Source organism: Camarhynchus parvulus, chromosome 3 (genome assembly GCF_901933205.1).
Source record: "Camarhynchus parvulus chromosome 3, STF_HiC, whole genome shotgun sequence".
In the NCBI taxonomy this organism is placed as follows: Eukaryota; Metazoa; Chordata; class Aves; order Passeriformes; family Thraupidae; genus Camarhynchus; species Camarhynchus parvulus.
Genome location: NC_044573.1, coordinates 53,577,372 through 53,591,911, shown reverse-complemented (window position 1 = coordinate 53,591,911; position 14,540 = coordinate 53,577,372). Strand labels below are relative to the sequence as shown.

At 39.9% G+C, this 14,540-nt stretch overlaps 1 protein-coding gene across 4 annotated transcripts in view; it reads left to right on the top strand.

Moving 5' to 3' along the window:
* TIAM2 (TIAM Rac1 associated GEF 2) overlaps window positions 1–14,540 on the top strand; it is an 89,612-nt gene that overhangs the window by 62,317 nt on the left and 12,755 nt on the right. Inside the window, exon 1 of one of the 4 annotated variants that reach the window (XM_030944255.1) lies at window positions 6,598–7,855. The exons of the other annotated variants lie outside the window; for them this stretch is intronic. Within the exon in view, the coding sequence (XP_030800115.1) occupies window positions 7,745–7,855 (111 nt within the window). The 5' untranslated portion in view covers window positions 6,598–7,744. Of the gene's footprint in view, window positions 1–6,597; window positions 7,856–14,540 lie in introns of those variants that run through there. 4 annotated transcript variants of the gene reach the window in all.

Sequence of the window (14,540 nt, the reverse complement as noted above, 5' to 3'; positions counted from 1 at the left end):
TTTTACAGATCATAAGAAAAAACCTTAGAGTATACTTGCTGTAAATATTTCACACAACTTCATTATATCCTCAGCTGTATCTTAGAGGTCTTTAAGAAACTCAAGAAACCCAGCAAAAATAGCTAGTGTGATGGCTTTTAATCATTATAGAAACAATCAATGAATACTGAATGGTTTTATGGTGTCATCTTCAAAAATTAACATTGCAGGTGCAGAAATGGAAGCTGCTGTGTGGGCAACTTTGAATGTTAACAAGAATTGGCTTTTTAAAGAATGGCCAACAGTTTCACTTTGTAAGGCTTTGAAATGCTTCCATATTTCTTTCAAACAATGAAGGAAAATTGGTCCTGGGAATAAGTTGAATATAGAAACTTAGGGAAATTGCCTTTGCTGCTGCCTCTTGAAATAGCCACTTTAGTCCCAGCACGGGTTATTGATCATACATGAATGTGTGTAAATGGGGGCAAATCTATCCACATCATCTCTTATTAAAAAAGAAATCTATACACTGCAGAGACAAACCCCAATTTTTTTCCCTTGAGAATACTATTCTTAATGCAATGAACAGAAGTTATGGTTAAAAACCCTAAACACCTTTCCCTATCTTGAGCTTATTTAGATTATCTCAACTAATTAATCTTTCCCTCCTGTTGATGACCATGTTCCCTTTTCCTTCATCTGATAAGGAAATGAGAATTCATGACAAGTCTGATCAGCAGAGCTCATGACACTTTTGGCAAACACAAATCTGCAACTCCTACAGGAGGGAGCATTTTCATCAAATGCTTTCAACTTTTCATGGGGATGAGGTCTAGGTCAATTTGATGGCCTTACTCGAAATGCCCATTTTTACAGATATAGTGAACAAAAAGAAGGTAGAAAAAATATGCCCTTATGTGTTTCAGAAATCTTGTTCTTGGATGCTTGAGTTTCCTATGTAATACCAAATCATCCTTGCAGTCTTTTTGAAGCTTGTGTGTTCTGTTTATTGTGATGCCAGTTGTGGCCAGTGCAGCGAGAAGTGCATTTCCATGAAGTCGGCATGTCTGGGACCATGGTGAGAATTCTGGTTTTTAGTTTCCCTGTGCACAGCGCCGCTTTTCGTGTTCAAGGAGCCAACATGCACACAAGCCTGACTTGGGCAACTGTTCAGGTTTTTTTGTAGCCCTTCCAATCAAAGGTATATGTGCAATTGAGCAGCTCATTTGCTCATATCTGATGGTGGCCAGGAGGTGTGAATGCAGCGAGAGACTGGGTCAGAAAGCAAACTCATCTTCCAAATTCTACATCATGCACCTACCTTAGGAAGATTCCCAAACAGTGCTTTGAACAGATGCAAAATACATGTGTTGGGATTTCAAAAAGGAAATCACTCTGTTATCTATTAGCTGATTTCACACAGCTATTTCTGTAATGAAAATCAGTGAGCATTGTCAAGAGCTTGCTGCTTTTTGCAATTTTGGCCTCTTGTATGTACAACATAGCCACCACTGGAGGGGTGGTTTTCATAAGTTGAAGAAATTAACATTTTGTCTTCAAAATCTCTAAAGCTGATTTCAAACCCCCTCCATTAGTAGCATGACTACAGCCATCAACTTCTGATGCAGAATAATTAAAGGGTAAAAATCCCTAGGTACAATATATATTGAGGTCTAAGTTCAAACCAGGATGAGAGAAAATGTATCTGATTGCTGGTCTGCCTGAATGCTCAGTTTTTAAAGAAAAAAAGCATGGTTTGATTTTTGGTGACAGGAAGGGGCAACTGTGGCAGTTGCCATGGAATGGCAGGAGTGAAAGGTAGTTAGTAATCATTACTCATACTTTCAGTCCAATCCCAACAGAAAATTCATGCGATTGTTCAGTGTTTGTGGAAGATTTGAATGGTATTTTTTCTTCCAGAAGAATGCAAGTGGATGCTAGTAATCTTGTATTCCTATGATTTATCACCTAGAAAACATTGTACATTTTGATCTGTAGCAGATGGGCTTTGGAGTAGTTCAGGGCACTGTTATTCAAAACACACCCAACTGCTTTCTACTGCTACTGTCAGTAAATGTAATCCTATTTTTTATATGGATCATATGTATTATATATATGAGGTGGTTCATTTATTTATTTTGATCTGGTGATGACATTCATTGCTCTCAGAGATGAGTACGGGATCACCAGTCTGACTGTGTGTATATAAGCAGTGTATGTGAAATAATTTTGTTAAGCAGCCTGTAAAAATTAAAAATCTTGGAAAGGGAATGTTAGTACTAACCAAGTCGTTGAGCTCCACTGAAAGAAAACCAAGCAGAAATGACCAGAAGGTCAATAGAGCCCCATACCCACTTCTTGCATGGAGGCAATTCCAGCTGAATGTCGTGATGGCTTCTCATTAGCTCTGTTTTGCATTGGCCGGGCAGTTCCCACTTGCACAGCATGTCATTAATTGCAGGAGAGCTGCCTGCCTGAAGGTTTACTCAGCATCCATAGGACATGAAGGATTTTTCCTTTATTTTAATAATGAAAACTTCCTTTTAGCAGTTGATGACATCCAAAAGCCTGGGGAGTAGTCTGCAATTAACTTTTTTTTTTTTTTTTTACTTTGTAGGAGGGGGATTAACAACATGGTACTCTCAAAATCGTGTATAGCCTCTGCAATCCAAGTGTCATTTTCTTCCAGATTTGACATGCATTTAGGGAATCTCAGCTGACATGGGAAAATAGCATGTTTCTCAGCAGTGGTTTCCTTGATTCATTTGTGCCTGGAGGGGACTGTTCTGCATTGAAAGCATGACAAGCCTGTGGGGAGTTCTGCTAATTATTGTGCTTTCCTTGCAGATAGCCCAGCCTATGGTGACCCTTCCAGAGCTGGTGGCTCCAGCAGTGTGGACCTGCTGCTGGACCCCTGCGCTCTTCCTGTGCCTTTTGAGAAGGGTATCAGTGAAACTGGAGCCCTTCAGAAGTTCATAAGAATTTTGCAAAATAATCTAATTAATTAGATTAATTATTCAGTGTGTTAATCTATTGCTCAGAGAAGGCACCAGAACTGGTAGACGATAGGTTACAGAAGGCTTACTGTAAACCTACCAGTGAGTGCTACTGCCCAGTCCTGGATTTCACTTTGTTGTGTTGATTCTGGAGTTCTTCATCCCCTATGGGTGGCCCAAAATTCAAATGTAAGAGCTGTGAGTCTTGGCTAACGCAGCGAAGGAGCTGCAAAACCACAAGGCTTTAAAGCATGTAAAGTGCTGTACCTAGTGTGAACCTGTAACCAGGTTAGGCTGTAGATGGAGACCTGCTTGCATAGTTACTGGTAGGGAGGCACAAGAAAGGAGGAAAAAAGACTGAAGGGTCTGCACAGTATGTGCAGTTCCAGCATGCAGAGGTGTGACCTTGTGCAGCTTTGTTTTGTGCTATTACATTGAGGCCCTGGGCCTTAGGGGGAAGGGGTATTTGTTGTCTTTCCTCCAACTGAAGGAAACGTCCTCTCAAAAGTACTGAGCTTTTGGTGTAAAACATACAGATGGTTTTGATCAGGAAAAGAAATTGTGTTGTGTTGATGCTTGCAAATGAAGGAAGCCAGTGGGAGAGGACTTACAACACAGCTTTTCTTTGTAGTCAGCTGGGAAAAATCCATGAGGCTTACCTGCAGATGAAAAGGGAAGCATATGACAGGGGCCCTGAATCGTTGCAACAGGATATGGTTAGCAGTGCCTCTGGAGACAACTGTGACTTCAGTGGTGAAGGGCAGGAAGCTGCCTGGGAGCCCACCACCCTGTGCCTCCAAAAGCAACCCCGGTCACCTGCAGTGCAGGATATGACGCCAGTGTTTCACTTTGAAATGAAAGGCAGAGATATCTAATCACACTTCTGATAGACACATGGAACTGGGTAGCCTCTCTGCCATCTGCAGAATATTTGGTATTTTTTTCTTTTTTTTTTTAAATTAAGGTACAGTTCAGTTGCAGTGTTGACAGTAACGTATGTGTTTTTTTCTTATGATGCAAAAGCATCTAAACCCAATTTGAGTGCGTGCCAAGGTATATGATGCACTCAGCAGTCACCCATAGCACACAAAGTCGCTTTAAATTTGCACAAAGTTTCAGTATAGGATTTCAGATAAATACTGCATCCTGGATGCCATCATAACTTCAATGAAGCTTTGATTCCTATTTTGCTCTGTCAGGAGCATGTAATAACAAAGGTAGACCTGAAATACCAAAGCTGAAAAATGTCTGCTACCTGCAGCAAATTCTGCAAAATCAAAGGTAACAAAAAGGTACATAAAAGAATGGAAGAGGCAGAAGAATTAAAAAAAAAAAAGATAAGGGGTTAGTTGAGTCAGATGCATAGGGAATTTCCACCAGACTTTCATGTTTTGTTACCTGTTGTCTCTTGTTAACGTATTGTGAGCAGACATAGACATCCTCTCACATGGTGATTATTTCCTTCTGGGACAGCGGAATTCTCCTGTAGTTCCTAAACAATGTCTTGCCAAAACCAGGGGAGAGGTTGGTGTAGAGTTCAGAGAATCTATATTTGTCTTTACAGGGGAGTTACTGCATCTTTTAACATTTGGAATGCAAAATGCTGACTACTAACAAGAACAGATAGGCGTTGCCTTCTCTGCCTCCAAAGGTGTCACACTGCAAAACTATGTTGTGAAACATGAGTGCAACTGCAAAGATAATGTCTCAGTGGTTGCTACAGTTTCTAATGCAATACTTGAGAAAAGTTTTTGCATTCAGCACAAAACACTTTTAGTGAGAATGTTACAAACAATATTTAAGATGCTTGAAAGTAAAAATAAAACAAGAATTCACTTTAAACATTTGGAATGTTAACTGATTTTTTAATCACTGGAATTAAAGCAAGTGTCTTCACTGTGGTCAATTATGCTTTGAAAATACATTTTGACGGCATTTAAAAACCATGTTATTAGTATAATAAGCATGACAGGAAAATATGCAGAAAAATTATCCACCCACAGTTATAAAAAGTAAAAAACAGACTCCCTCTAGATCAGTGCAGAGGTCTGGAGACAAGCTGTATTAATCCTGAGCTTATAATGCTTAGAGACCACTAACATTGCAGAGCTCCTGTTAGTGCAGGGTACGTAAGTGCGTGTATCTTTTTAAATATATGTGTCTGTGTGTGTGTCTACATATGTATGTTGTGTATATGAATTATGCTTCTGTGTCACCAGTGGTCCAGACTGATGTTACAAAGTAGCCCACAAGTGCTCGGGATTGTCCTGCAGGCAAGCCACTGTTTCCTTTCATTCAAAGTGTACACTGATGGAGCAAAATTAGCCTTTTACCTTGATGCATTAAGGGCAAAAGCAGGATGGGAAATGAACTGGAGGCAGATAAGCACACCTACACGTATGGGGACAATAGAGGGAAGCCCGTATTATGAAGGATGTCACTGTTATGGTAACTATCAAGGCTGGTGCCACTGAAATGGAAAGATGAAAACCAGATGTCGGTAAAGGGAACGTGTGTTATTCAAAGTACACAGGAACAAACAACAGGGCTATGTCATTTTTCCAGTGATCTTAAAAATATTTCCCAGTGATGGATTATTTCTCTTGTTTCTGAAAAGTGCTTGAGTACTGCTTGTGTGCTTCTAGAGAAAAAGAAAGGCTAAATGAAAAGCATTCATTCATTTGCTTTGCTTTAGTTTGTGTTGTTCCCCTTTTTGATTTGTCCAAGTCCCTCAATAGGAGATGGAAAGATTACTGAAACATAATTGTCTTTTTTCTAATGAATACACATTAAAAAAAAGCTGTTAATTGGTAACATCTTTTAGCTGGCATATGGCTAGCTAATAATGCAGGCTTAATTAGCAAATCTGGGGAAGAATAACTTCCTAATATGGAATTAAAAAGGCCTGTCATTGTTTTTCATCAAGATTGACGATATTGCTTGGACCTGAAATTTAGCAACCTTTTTTTTTTTCTCAGTCCCAGTGGATGAGCTGTGTTTTTAGATGTATCTATTAGAAAAAATTGAGCTTGAAATTGCCATAACTAATGCAGATAGAAAACAAAGTAACTCTCTAGAAAGTGTAGTTATACTCTTAATACACTGTATTAATCTTAATCTGGTGACCTGGCCTGTGTTATTTTTAAAATGACATATACAGCATTTTAAACTTTTAATTTCCACAAACTACTTATTTATTTTTGTTTCTTATCTTCAGACTTGCTCTGTGGATCCCTAGGATCTGTGGACTACTGCAGAGGCACCCACTAATGGTGGATAAGAACAATAGCCATGTACACGCTGCACAGCAATCTATGAATTTGGATTTTTAAACCAGACTCTACATCCACTGAAAAATGAAATGTTAGGGAGCAGGCAAAACCTCTCTTGCTCCTTCAAGACCATTTCCTCAGTTTTCTGTTTACAGTCTTCTCCCCCAGTGACCCTGATATGTCTCCAAGAGGAAGAAAGGGCACAGTCCATCCGCTAAGAGGTTCCTGCTGCTGTGATGTGTTCTGCATGTCTTATCAGCAGCATGTTGTTTCAGGGCTCCAGCATCATTTTTCCTCTGATAGGCAGCCTCTCAGTGACTGAGCTGTACAGTTTGGCAAATGCTGAGCTGTCAAGTTGTGCTAATGATTTGGAAAGAGATGGATGTAAGTTTAATTGCAGTAATTAAAGGAGAAAGCTGTGTTATTCCCTTGCTTGTATGAAGGTGAACATCTTTGAAACCTTGGAAGCAGTGCACTCATAACCAAGGATATAGATACCCAGGCTTGTGTATCATTGGGGTTCAAGAAAAGGGTTTCCTAGGGAGCAGTAGGTGCTGCCAAGGGCAGTGTTGAATGAAGCCTTACAGCTCAACTTCATTGCACTCCAGGAGTGCTGTGATAGGGGCAACATGGGAGTTGCTGTGTTTTATTATGCCTCTGGTGTAGTTCTCCTTGTATTAATGAATTGCTTGTCAGTCTTTTATCTCTTCAGTTCAGTGTTGTCATGTCCTATAATGTTTTATTTAAAGCTGCATTGTTCTTAGAGTAATCTATCTGTAGACCCAAATGGTTTTGTATAAATATGTCAGCATCAGAACTCTTACTTTCAAGCCTGAATTTATTACTGAACTCATTTTAAATTTCTTTTTATTGATGTAATTATGGCTAAAAAGTTCAAACAAAGGACAAGCATAATTATGTAAAGAAATCATCCAGAGAGCTGCCTATTTGTTTTTCATTTTATCGTTGTAAGAGCATTTGTATGCCTCAACATTTAGCAGCATATACCCTTGACAGAACATCAGTGCTATTGACAAATTATGCTGACCTTCAGGGCAGTCAGCACCCTCTAGATATTTTTAGGTATTTGGCTAACTTTCTCAAAGCACCTGATGTTTTGTTTATGCAGTAAATTTCACAGGCAGGGAGGCAGGTATATTTCTGGGGAGATCAAACCCATCTTCCCTTGTCATAACTGAACTTTGTCCTGCACTCACCACATCAAGCTATTTATAAAGAAAACCTCCTCATCTAGCAAGTTTTTCCTTCATTTGTAGCAATAAAGGGAGGCATGGCAGGTCTGTCTGTACTCTCATACGCTGCTTAGCCTCCTCGCACTGGGATGTTGTCAGCATCTCTGATTTTTGGGTAATTGGCACAAAAGAGAAACTTGTGCAGCTGAGCTCAGAGGGAAGGTGTGTTTGCGGGGGATCACAACATCCGCGGCTTCCTTCCGAGGGCTCTTTCCTTTGGCAAAGTTTGCACTCACGAGCCGCAATGCCCGCCTTCAGGAGGAGTAAAGCCAGAGCTAAGAGTTTAGCGCTGGCTCGCAAGACCCAGCAGCAGGCAGCAGCAGCTTACGGCTCCCTGCACAGGATGCTCTCTGTGGTGAGTTCTGCAGCTTCTGCCGTGGCTTCAGCTGGGGGTTAGCCTTAATTAGGCTGGGGTTGGGATGGAACTGCAGGAGCATTCAAGCTGCTTGTACCTGATAAATAATGACTGTCCCAGCATTAGTCATCAAATGATGGATTCTCACAGTGTGTAGTTGGTGGCTGAATTTGTGTCAATGCTCTGCAAGGGAAAAGGTTTGGGGTTTCTGAAGTTTGGGGGAGGGAAGGGTGGGTTGGTTGCCTGCACTGTTTGCTGCTGGGCTCAAGCAAATTGTTATTTCTTGCATCTCTCAGAGAAAGGACTAAGATCCATATTTTGACAAGAAGTGGGAAGGATTTAAAAAGATTCCTCATGGAAATTTGGAAATAACTGCAGCATGAATATTTTAACTGTTTCTCCGTTTTTTCAGAATCAAGTTAGTGTTGTGGAAATAGGGAGTGAAAAATATGATCTATAATCAAGGTAAAGCTGGCAAAATATATGTATTACACGGGTGGCTGTATATATGTGTGTGTATATATAGGGATGTATATATCTATATATGTATGTATATATGTATTACACAGGTTGCAGAAAAATAGCATGAGCCTCCTGCTTTAAAATTGACAACATCAGGATAAGGACCTGGGGTAGGAAGAACTGACAGTTTTTTACAAAACCAGGGTTTGGGAAAATTTTATTGTGTGCTTTGATGTTGGCTCATAAGACTCTCCTTTTTGTGACCTGGGCTGTCAGGGTTCTTCTTTTTATTTTCCTGATGCTCTCATCTTTACATTTTGTATAGTCAGGACTTAGTGTCCTGTGATGGAAATCACTTCTGTTTTGCTTTTGACTTTGGTATGAGTTGGGTCAGATGACTTTGGAGACTGATTCTAGAGAAACTGAGCACAGCATCTATGAACTCAGTGGTTGCTGTTTGTCCTGGGAACCTGGTCAATGCAGGCTCTTGGGTCCAGGTCCCTTGGTTTATAACAGGATTTTCAGTCAAGCACCTCAGTCACCACTGATGGTTCTTCTATGCTCAAAGAGAAAGATGGGCATCTCTCTGTGTGGCAGGTCAGAGGGAAGATTTGCCTCCATGCAAATATCAATATCTCAGGCACCCCATCCAGGTGGGTTACATCTTGGCTGTTTTACACAGCTGTATGTTCAGCCTTCTTTCAGGCCTTACCCTGTGCTCTCCGGAAAGAATTACTCGGTCAGCAGCCCCTCCCTCACTATTAACACAAATACTATTAAATGAGGTTGGTGACATGCAATTCTGTTAACAAGGTGATTTTTTAACGTAAATCTCTCTGAAATTGGGAAATTCTAACTCAAAGACAAAAGTTCCTTGTTAATTCCTTGCCCTTGTCTAGCAGGGCACCTTCTCATCCTGTGGTGCAGAGGATTTGCTTTTCTCTCCTTAAAACATGACTCCAACTATGATTTGCCTATCTCTATGAAGGATCTGAGTAGACACTGAAAAAAATGCCCTTCTTTTAGCAAAGTTTTAAATATTTTCATTAAAAGACACACAAGAGACAGGGTGAAACAAAGCAGACCCCTATAATTTTATTGTCAGTCAGGAACAAGTTCATACTGAGTGGCCTTGGAGTTGGGAAAATAAGGAGAAGGAGCAGAAGATAACTAATGGCTGAGGCTACTGCTTTGGTTTAGCTTCTATTGCTGAAAGCTGAGCAGCACTTTTGCCCAGACTTCTGTGGTGAAAATGCCACAAAGTATTTTTCAGTAAAGCTCTGCTAGCATTTTTCAGTTTCAATGAACAAATTACAGGAGCGAGGTATTGTATTGATCTCTAACATAAAGCAACCTTTTTTTCTGTGGTCTTTAAGGAAGCCAGAGCCTTCAACTTTCTAGCCTTTTATATTGCTTGGTTACAAAGTACTTCCCAGGCTGAGGAGATGCCAGGGATGCCCACAGAGTTATGCACCTACAAAATAATGGTGACTGTCAGGGCTACCTTTGTTCCGGAGAGAAACACCTTCTAACACAAAGTAAAAGGGATGGACATTTCCAAGAGCTTTCCTTTTGCACAGAGCGAGGGATGTAAAGGTGTCTCAGGCTAGTTGTTCATTGCTGCAAATTCCACGTAATAGTATTTCTTCTGCTGACTGGTGCATTCAGTCTTCCTGGAAATGCATACATCAGATAGAGCTGACGTGTTAGCTGTTCACGTTTGGAGGGCACAAGTCTAATCTATTTCTGCAGGATGTTTCCGAGCATGTTTCCTCTTAGGGTGGGAGTTCAAAGGATTGGTGATCCAGCCCATAGATATGGTCTGTGTCCTGCACAAGGATACTGAATCCTGAACGCTCTTCAAAGGACATGCATGGCTTTCGCTTCACCAAGGACTCTTTCTCAAGTTGTGTAGAATTTTCTAAGTCTACTAAAATATTCCTTTCTATCACTTTTTCAAACAAACCCTGACAGACTGGGGTAAGTGAGGGTAAAGTAAACAGCAGCGTGCAGAGACCCTGTAACACTAATTGACCTTGTGCAGCGTTTATGCTCAATCAGTATAATTCAGTAGGAAGTCACAGGATAGCCATGAAATCGTTGTGCTAGTTCTTAACCACTGCTGATTAATGTCTTCTGCTCTCTCACTGATTAATTTTATGGGGTTTTGTTACTCTGGTGGGGATAGCACAACCTCAAATGATGATATGCTTGTCTGCAAGGAGCAAAGAAAATCTGTAAGACATCCTTGTAAGAGTATCTTTTTGCTCACTTTTACATAGTCTGTAATATTTCTTATTGCAACTATTATTGAAAATGGAATGTGCTGCATCTCCATCTGACAAGCTGAGCACCACTGTGGTTGCTGGCTGCCGTGGGTCAAGGTGACATCTCTGTGGGCTGGAAATTTCCATTCAAAGGTTACTTTGAGCAGTCCACATTCACAGAGAATACTCCTTGCAGAAGGACATGGAACCTTAAGTCTGAGTCTCAAACACGCAGGGATGAAAGAACTGTTTCTCCAGACTACTTATACACATCCTTCTGTTTTCTAAGAGGCCAGGAGATGTCGATCAGGAGGTTGCTTCCCCTGACTGGTAGATCTGTAGAACAGTTTATACAACTTTGTTGGAAAATCTTGAATATGGCCAATAAACCATAAGGTTTATTAAGCACAGTGCTCCTTAGCTTCCTTCTCCCTGAAATATATGCGGGGTTTTTTTCCCTTTAAACCCTGCATAAACTCCATTTTCTTTCCCACCTCTAGCACTGTTAGTCTAAATTTTTTGATATTTAGCCTTATCTGTCTACTCTTCAGTGCCAAAGGTAAGCTGAAGCTGCTTGTAGTCCCCTGTACATGTTGCTGAAAGCAGCATACATAAGCTCAAGTAATGGATTTTGGAGGAAGTTTGCTGCTTCCATTGTAGTTTCTCTCAGCTTTTATCTGTTCCCAGCTATGCTGCAGCCTTGTCTGCAGTCAGTTATCTGGACTTCTCTTTTTTACTGATTTAAATGTTTTTATTCTGATAAGATGCACACTATAAAGGTTGGCATAAATAATTTTTTTACCATTTACTAAGTACAGTCTTGGTCCTGCGCAAATAAAATCAGCTCTGTGCTTGAGGAATTGATCAGTTTTATCTGAGAGTCATATCTGCCTGTATTTACTATTGCAATGTCAAGATCAGAACAAATCCACGGTTAATTCCCTCCTTAATTCCAGATAGACGTGGATGTGTGTAGTATCAAGAGGGAGTTCCTTTTGAGACTTCTGGGCTTAAGGACACTAGACTACCAGGTTTTGATTTGACATCCAGAACATCCAGATGGCTTTGAAATCCCAGCTGCAGGCCAATCCCACATTGAGGACAGAGGCTGAGCCTTTCCTGCCCACACATGCCAGATGTAAAAGAGCTGGTCCTAGAGGTTGTCACTCAAGACTTGCTAGAAAGGATCTGTTTTAAACAGTTTAGAAGAGCAGGAAGTTGTTTCTTGTCAAAGGCAGAAAGCAGCATTCACTAGGGAAAAAGGGTAGAGATCCCAACCTGGGTGGTAAGAGAGTTTTGGAAAGAAACATGGAGGAAGAATTGTTTTATGCTTGTCAACTTATTTGTTGCTATGTTCTCATTTATACTAGGCTCCTTGTCAAGAACCAATGGTTCCACTGGCAAAATAGGTTCCTTCATCTTCCATGGTCTATGCAATGTATATGAGTGAATGTGGAACACTTTTGTTCTGTGATCAAGTAGCATTTCATGCTTGCTTTGACCCAAGTGTAAATACCACAGTGGGTACAAAGGGTAAGGTCTGGATTTTGTGTGGGCTGGAAGACTCTTCCCTCTTGTAGAGGGAAGGACACAGAGCAGTAAGACTTAAGAAAAAGACAAGATCCTGTGAGCAGGGAGGTCAAGGGAAATATTTTAATGCCAAATTTGCAAACATACCCAGGAACATATTAAAGTTTATAAAAATCAGTGCTTGTTGGCAGTACCGGAGAGGTAATCCTGTGCCTTGGGCTTAGGCCAGCTATGCAGAACAATTTCTGACAGCAAAATGATATTGCTTAGGTGATCAAAAAGTATTTATATGGAGGAGTATCATCTATTTCCATATGCTTTCCCATGCAGTGATTCTCGGTGACAGATGCAGCACTGACCCCAAAATTCAAGGGGATGTAGAAATAGCATGTTCCCCAATGTCTGCCTGCTCTACAGGCAAAGGTGGTTGAGGAGGAATAGAGGATTTCTAACTCTTCCTTGTAAAACTGTGTCTGATGATGATGCTTGTGACTTGCTTTCAACAGGCTGCCTTGCATCCTTGAACGCCATGTCCTTGATCAGTCATCAGGCTGATGTAAATCAAGCTGCCCATGTGCATCTTGAGCTGTAGAGAGTGTAAAAACTGAAACATTCTGATATAAATACAAACCTTTCTGACATCAGAAACAAAGAAAACAAAAGTGAAGGGCTTTGGCATTCAGTTGTTTACAAACTGCTTTAAAATAACCCACATACACACAAACACCCACACACCACTTCCTAAAGGATTTGTTTGCAAGCCACTAATTAATTTCAGTGTAATAGACTGACTATAGTTTTTAGATTTATTCCATCATTGTGGAGCTGTAATTCTAACAAACACCATTCAATTCGTATAGCAATTTTTTGGGTCCTAATAAGTGTTGAAAATACTAAATGTATCTAAATTTCATAGTCCTGCAAACTGTCATTATACTGGATTATGAAGAGGGTTCCACGTGTCAGTGAGGAAAATAACTTCACTTTTTTTTAGAGTGGTGGCATTTTTCAAAATTGGGAGCTGGGAAGCTACTGAGTGATATGGACTACATGGCAAATATCTGACATTTTAACATTTATTTTCATCATATAGGTGTTTAATCACAGGAATGGATGAGATTAAATATTGGTAGTCCATTTAGCCTCCAATTTACTGAAAGGCTTTGTATAGCTCAGTTCATTTTCAGATTAACTTTTGCATTTGTTCATTTGATGGCCTAGTATGTTGGTGAACCAAGCTACACAGGTAATCAGTGGTGAATCAAGACACCCAAAAAGGATGACTTGAAACAGCTTGTGGAACAAATAAAGTACAAATTAAGACAACTCTGAAATGCACTCATGTCCTGATATCACTATAAAATGACTTACATGTGAAATAGGCAGCCTTCATGTAGTCCTCATTTGAATGCACTTGCTAAATACAAGGTGATAAATGTCACAGCTTATGCAGCTGTCCAGTTTGTGCAAGTGTGTGAATGACAGAAGCACTAAGGAATTGTTTCATGCACTACAAAGATGTGGATACTGAATGCTGTTAATGTAGAATTGGGTAATTGTAGCGATGTTTTAGCTTCCAGGGAAACAGTATGTAAGAAAGAGAACAGTGGAATAATTTCAAATTGAGCTTTGAAGATTATGGCCTGTAAAAGTTGCACTTGGATATTAGTTGTGGTCATCCAAGAGCAAATGACATAACTATTTCATAATGTCCTTGTCTTCCATCTTCGCATTACAAGATTAACTGTTGTCATTGTATCTTCAGTTCCTGTCTTGTTTGAAAATTTTCCGAGTTTTATTTATTCTGTTTTTAATAATTCTTCTAAAGAATATCAAATATTTAGTTCTTGATTTGCCTTTTTTGAAAGCAAAAGATCCTGATATGTAGCTGTATCCTTGGAAAGAAAACATCTGACCATCTTTTGACATCCCCAGAAATTGGAATCTGAACCCTCAGCTTCATTTCTCATTGTTTAGAAAGCAACAAGACAACACACAATACAATATATGTTGCAGATGAAATACAAAAGAATTATTCTGGATGCTTATAAGATATTTATCTGCTAATTCTTTCAATTTTGATGCACTGAGTGTTGCAAAATAAGAGAGGTGAAAACAGTGTGATGCTAGTGTCATAAGAATCAAAGTGATATACCCGTGTGCTCTGTCATCTTTTGCACTCTATGAGCTTGTATCTGAAGACTGAAAGTAATTTGTGCTGGAAAATCACTAGCAATTTTAAATTCCTTTTACTGCTCTGATCTGGTTCTGCTATAAATTAAAGCTGTTCAAACCTGTCAAGATACACATCTGACAAAAATCGATGGCATGCTCTGGCGCCTGAATTTGAAACAGGAGCAAAATTGGAGGAATTCAGAAATAATTGTAGTACTACTTGTATTCTAAAACATCATGACTTGTCTGTT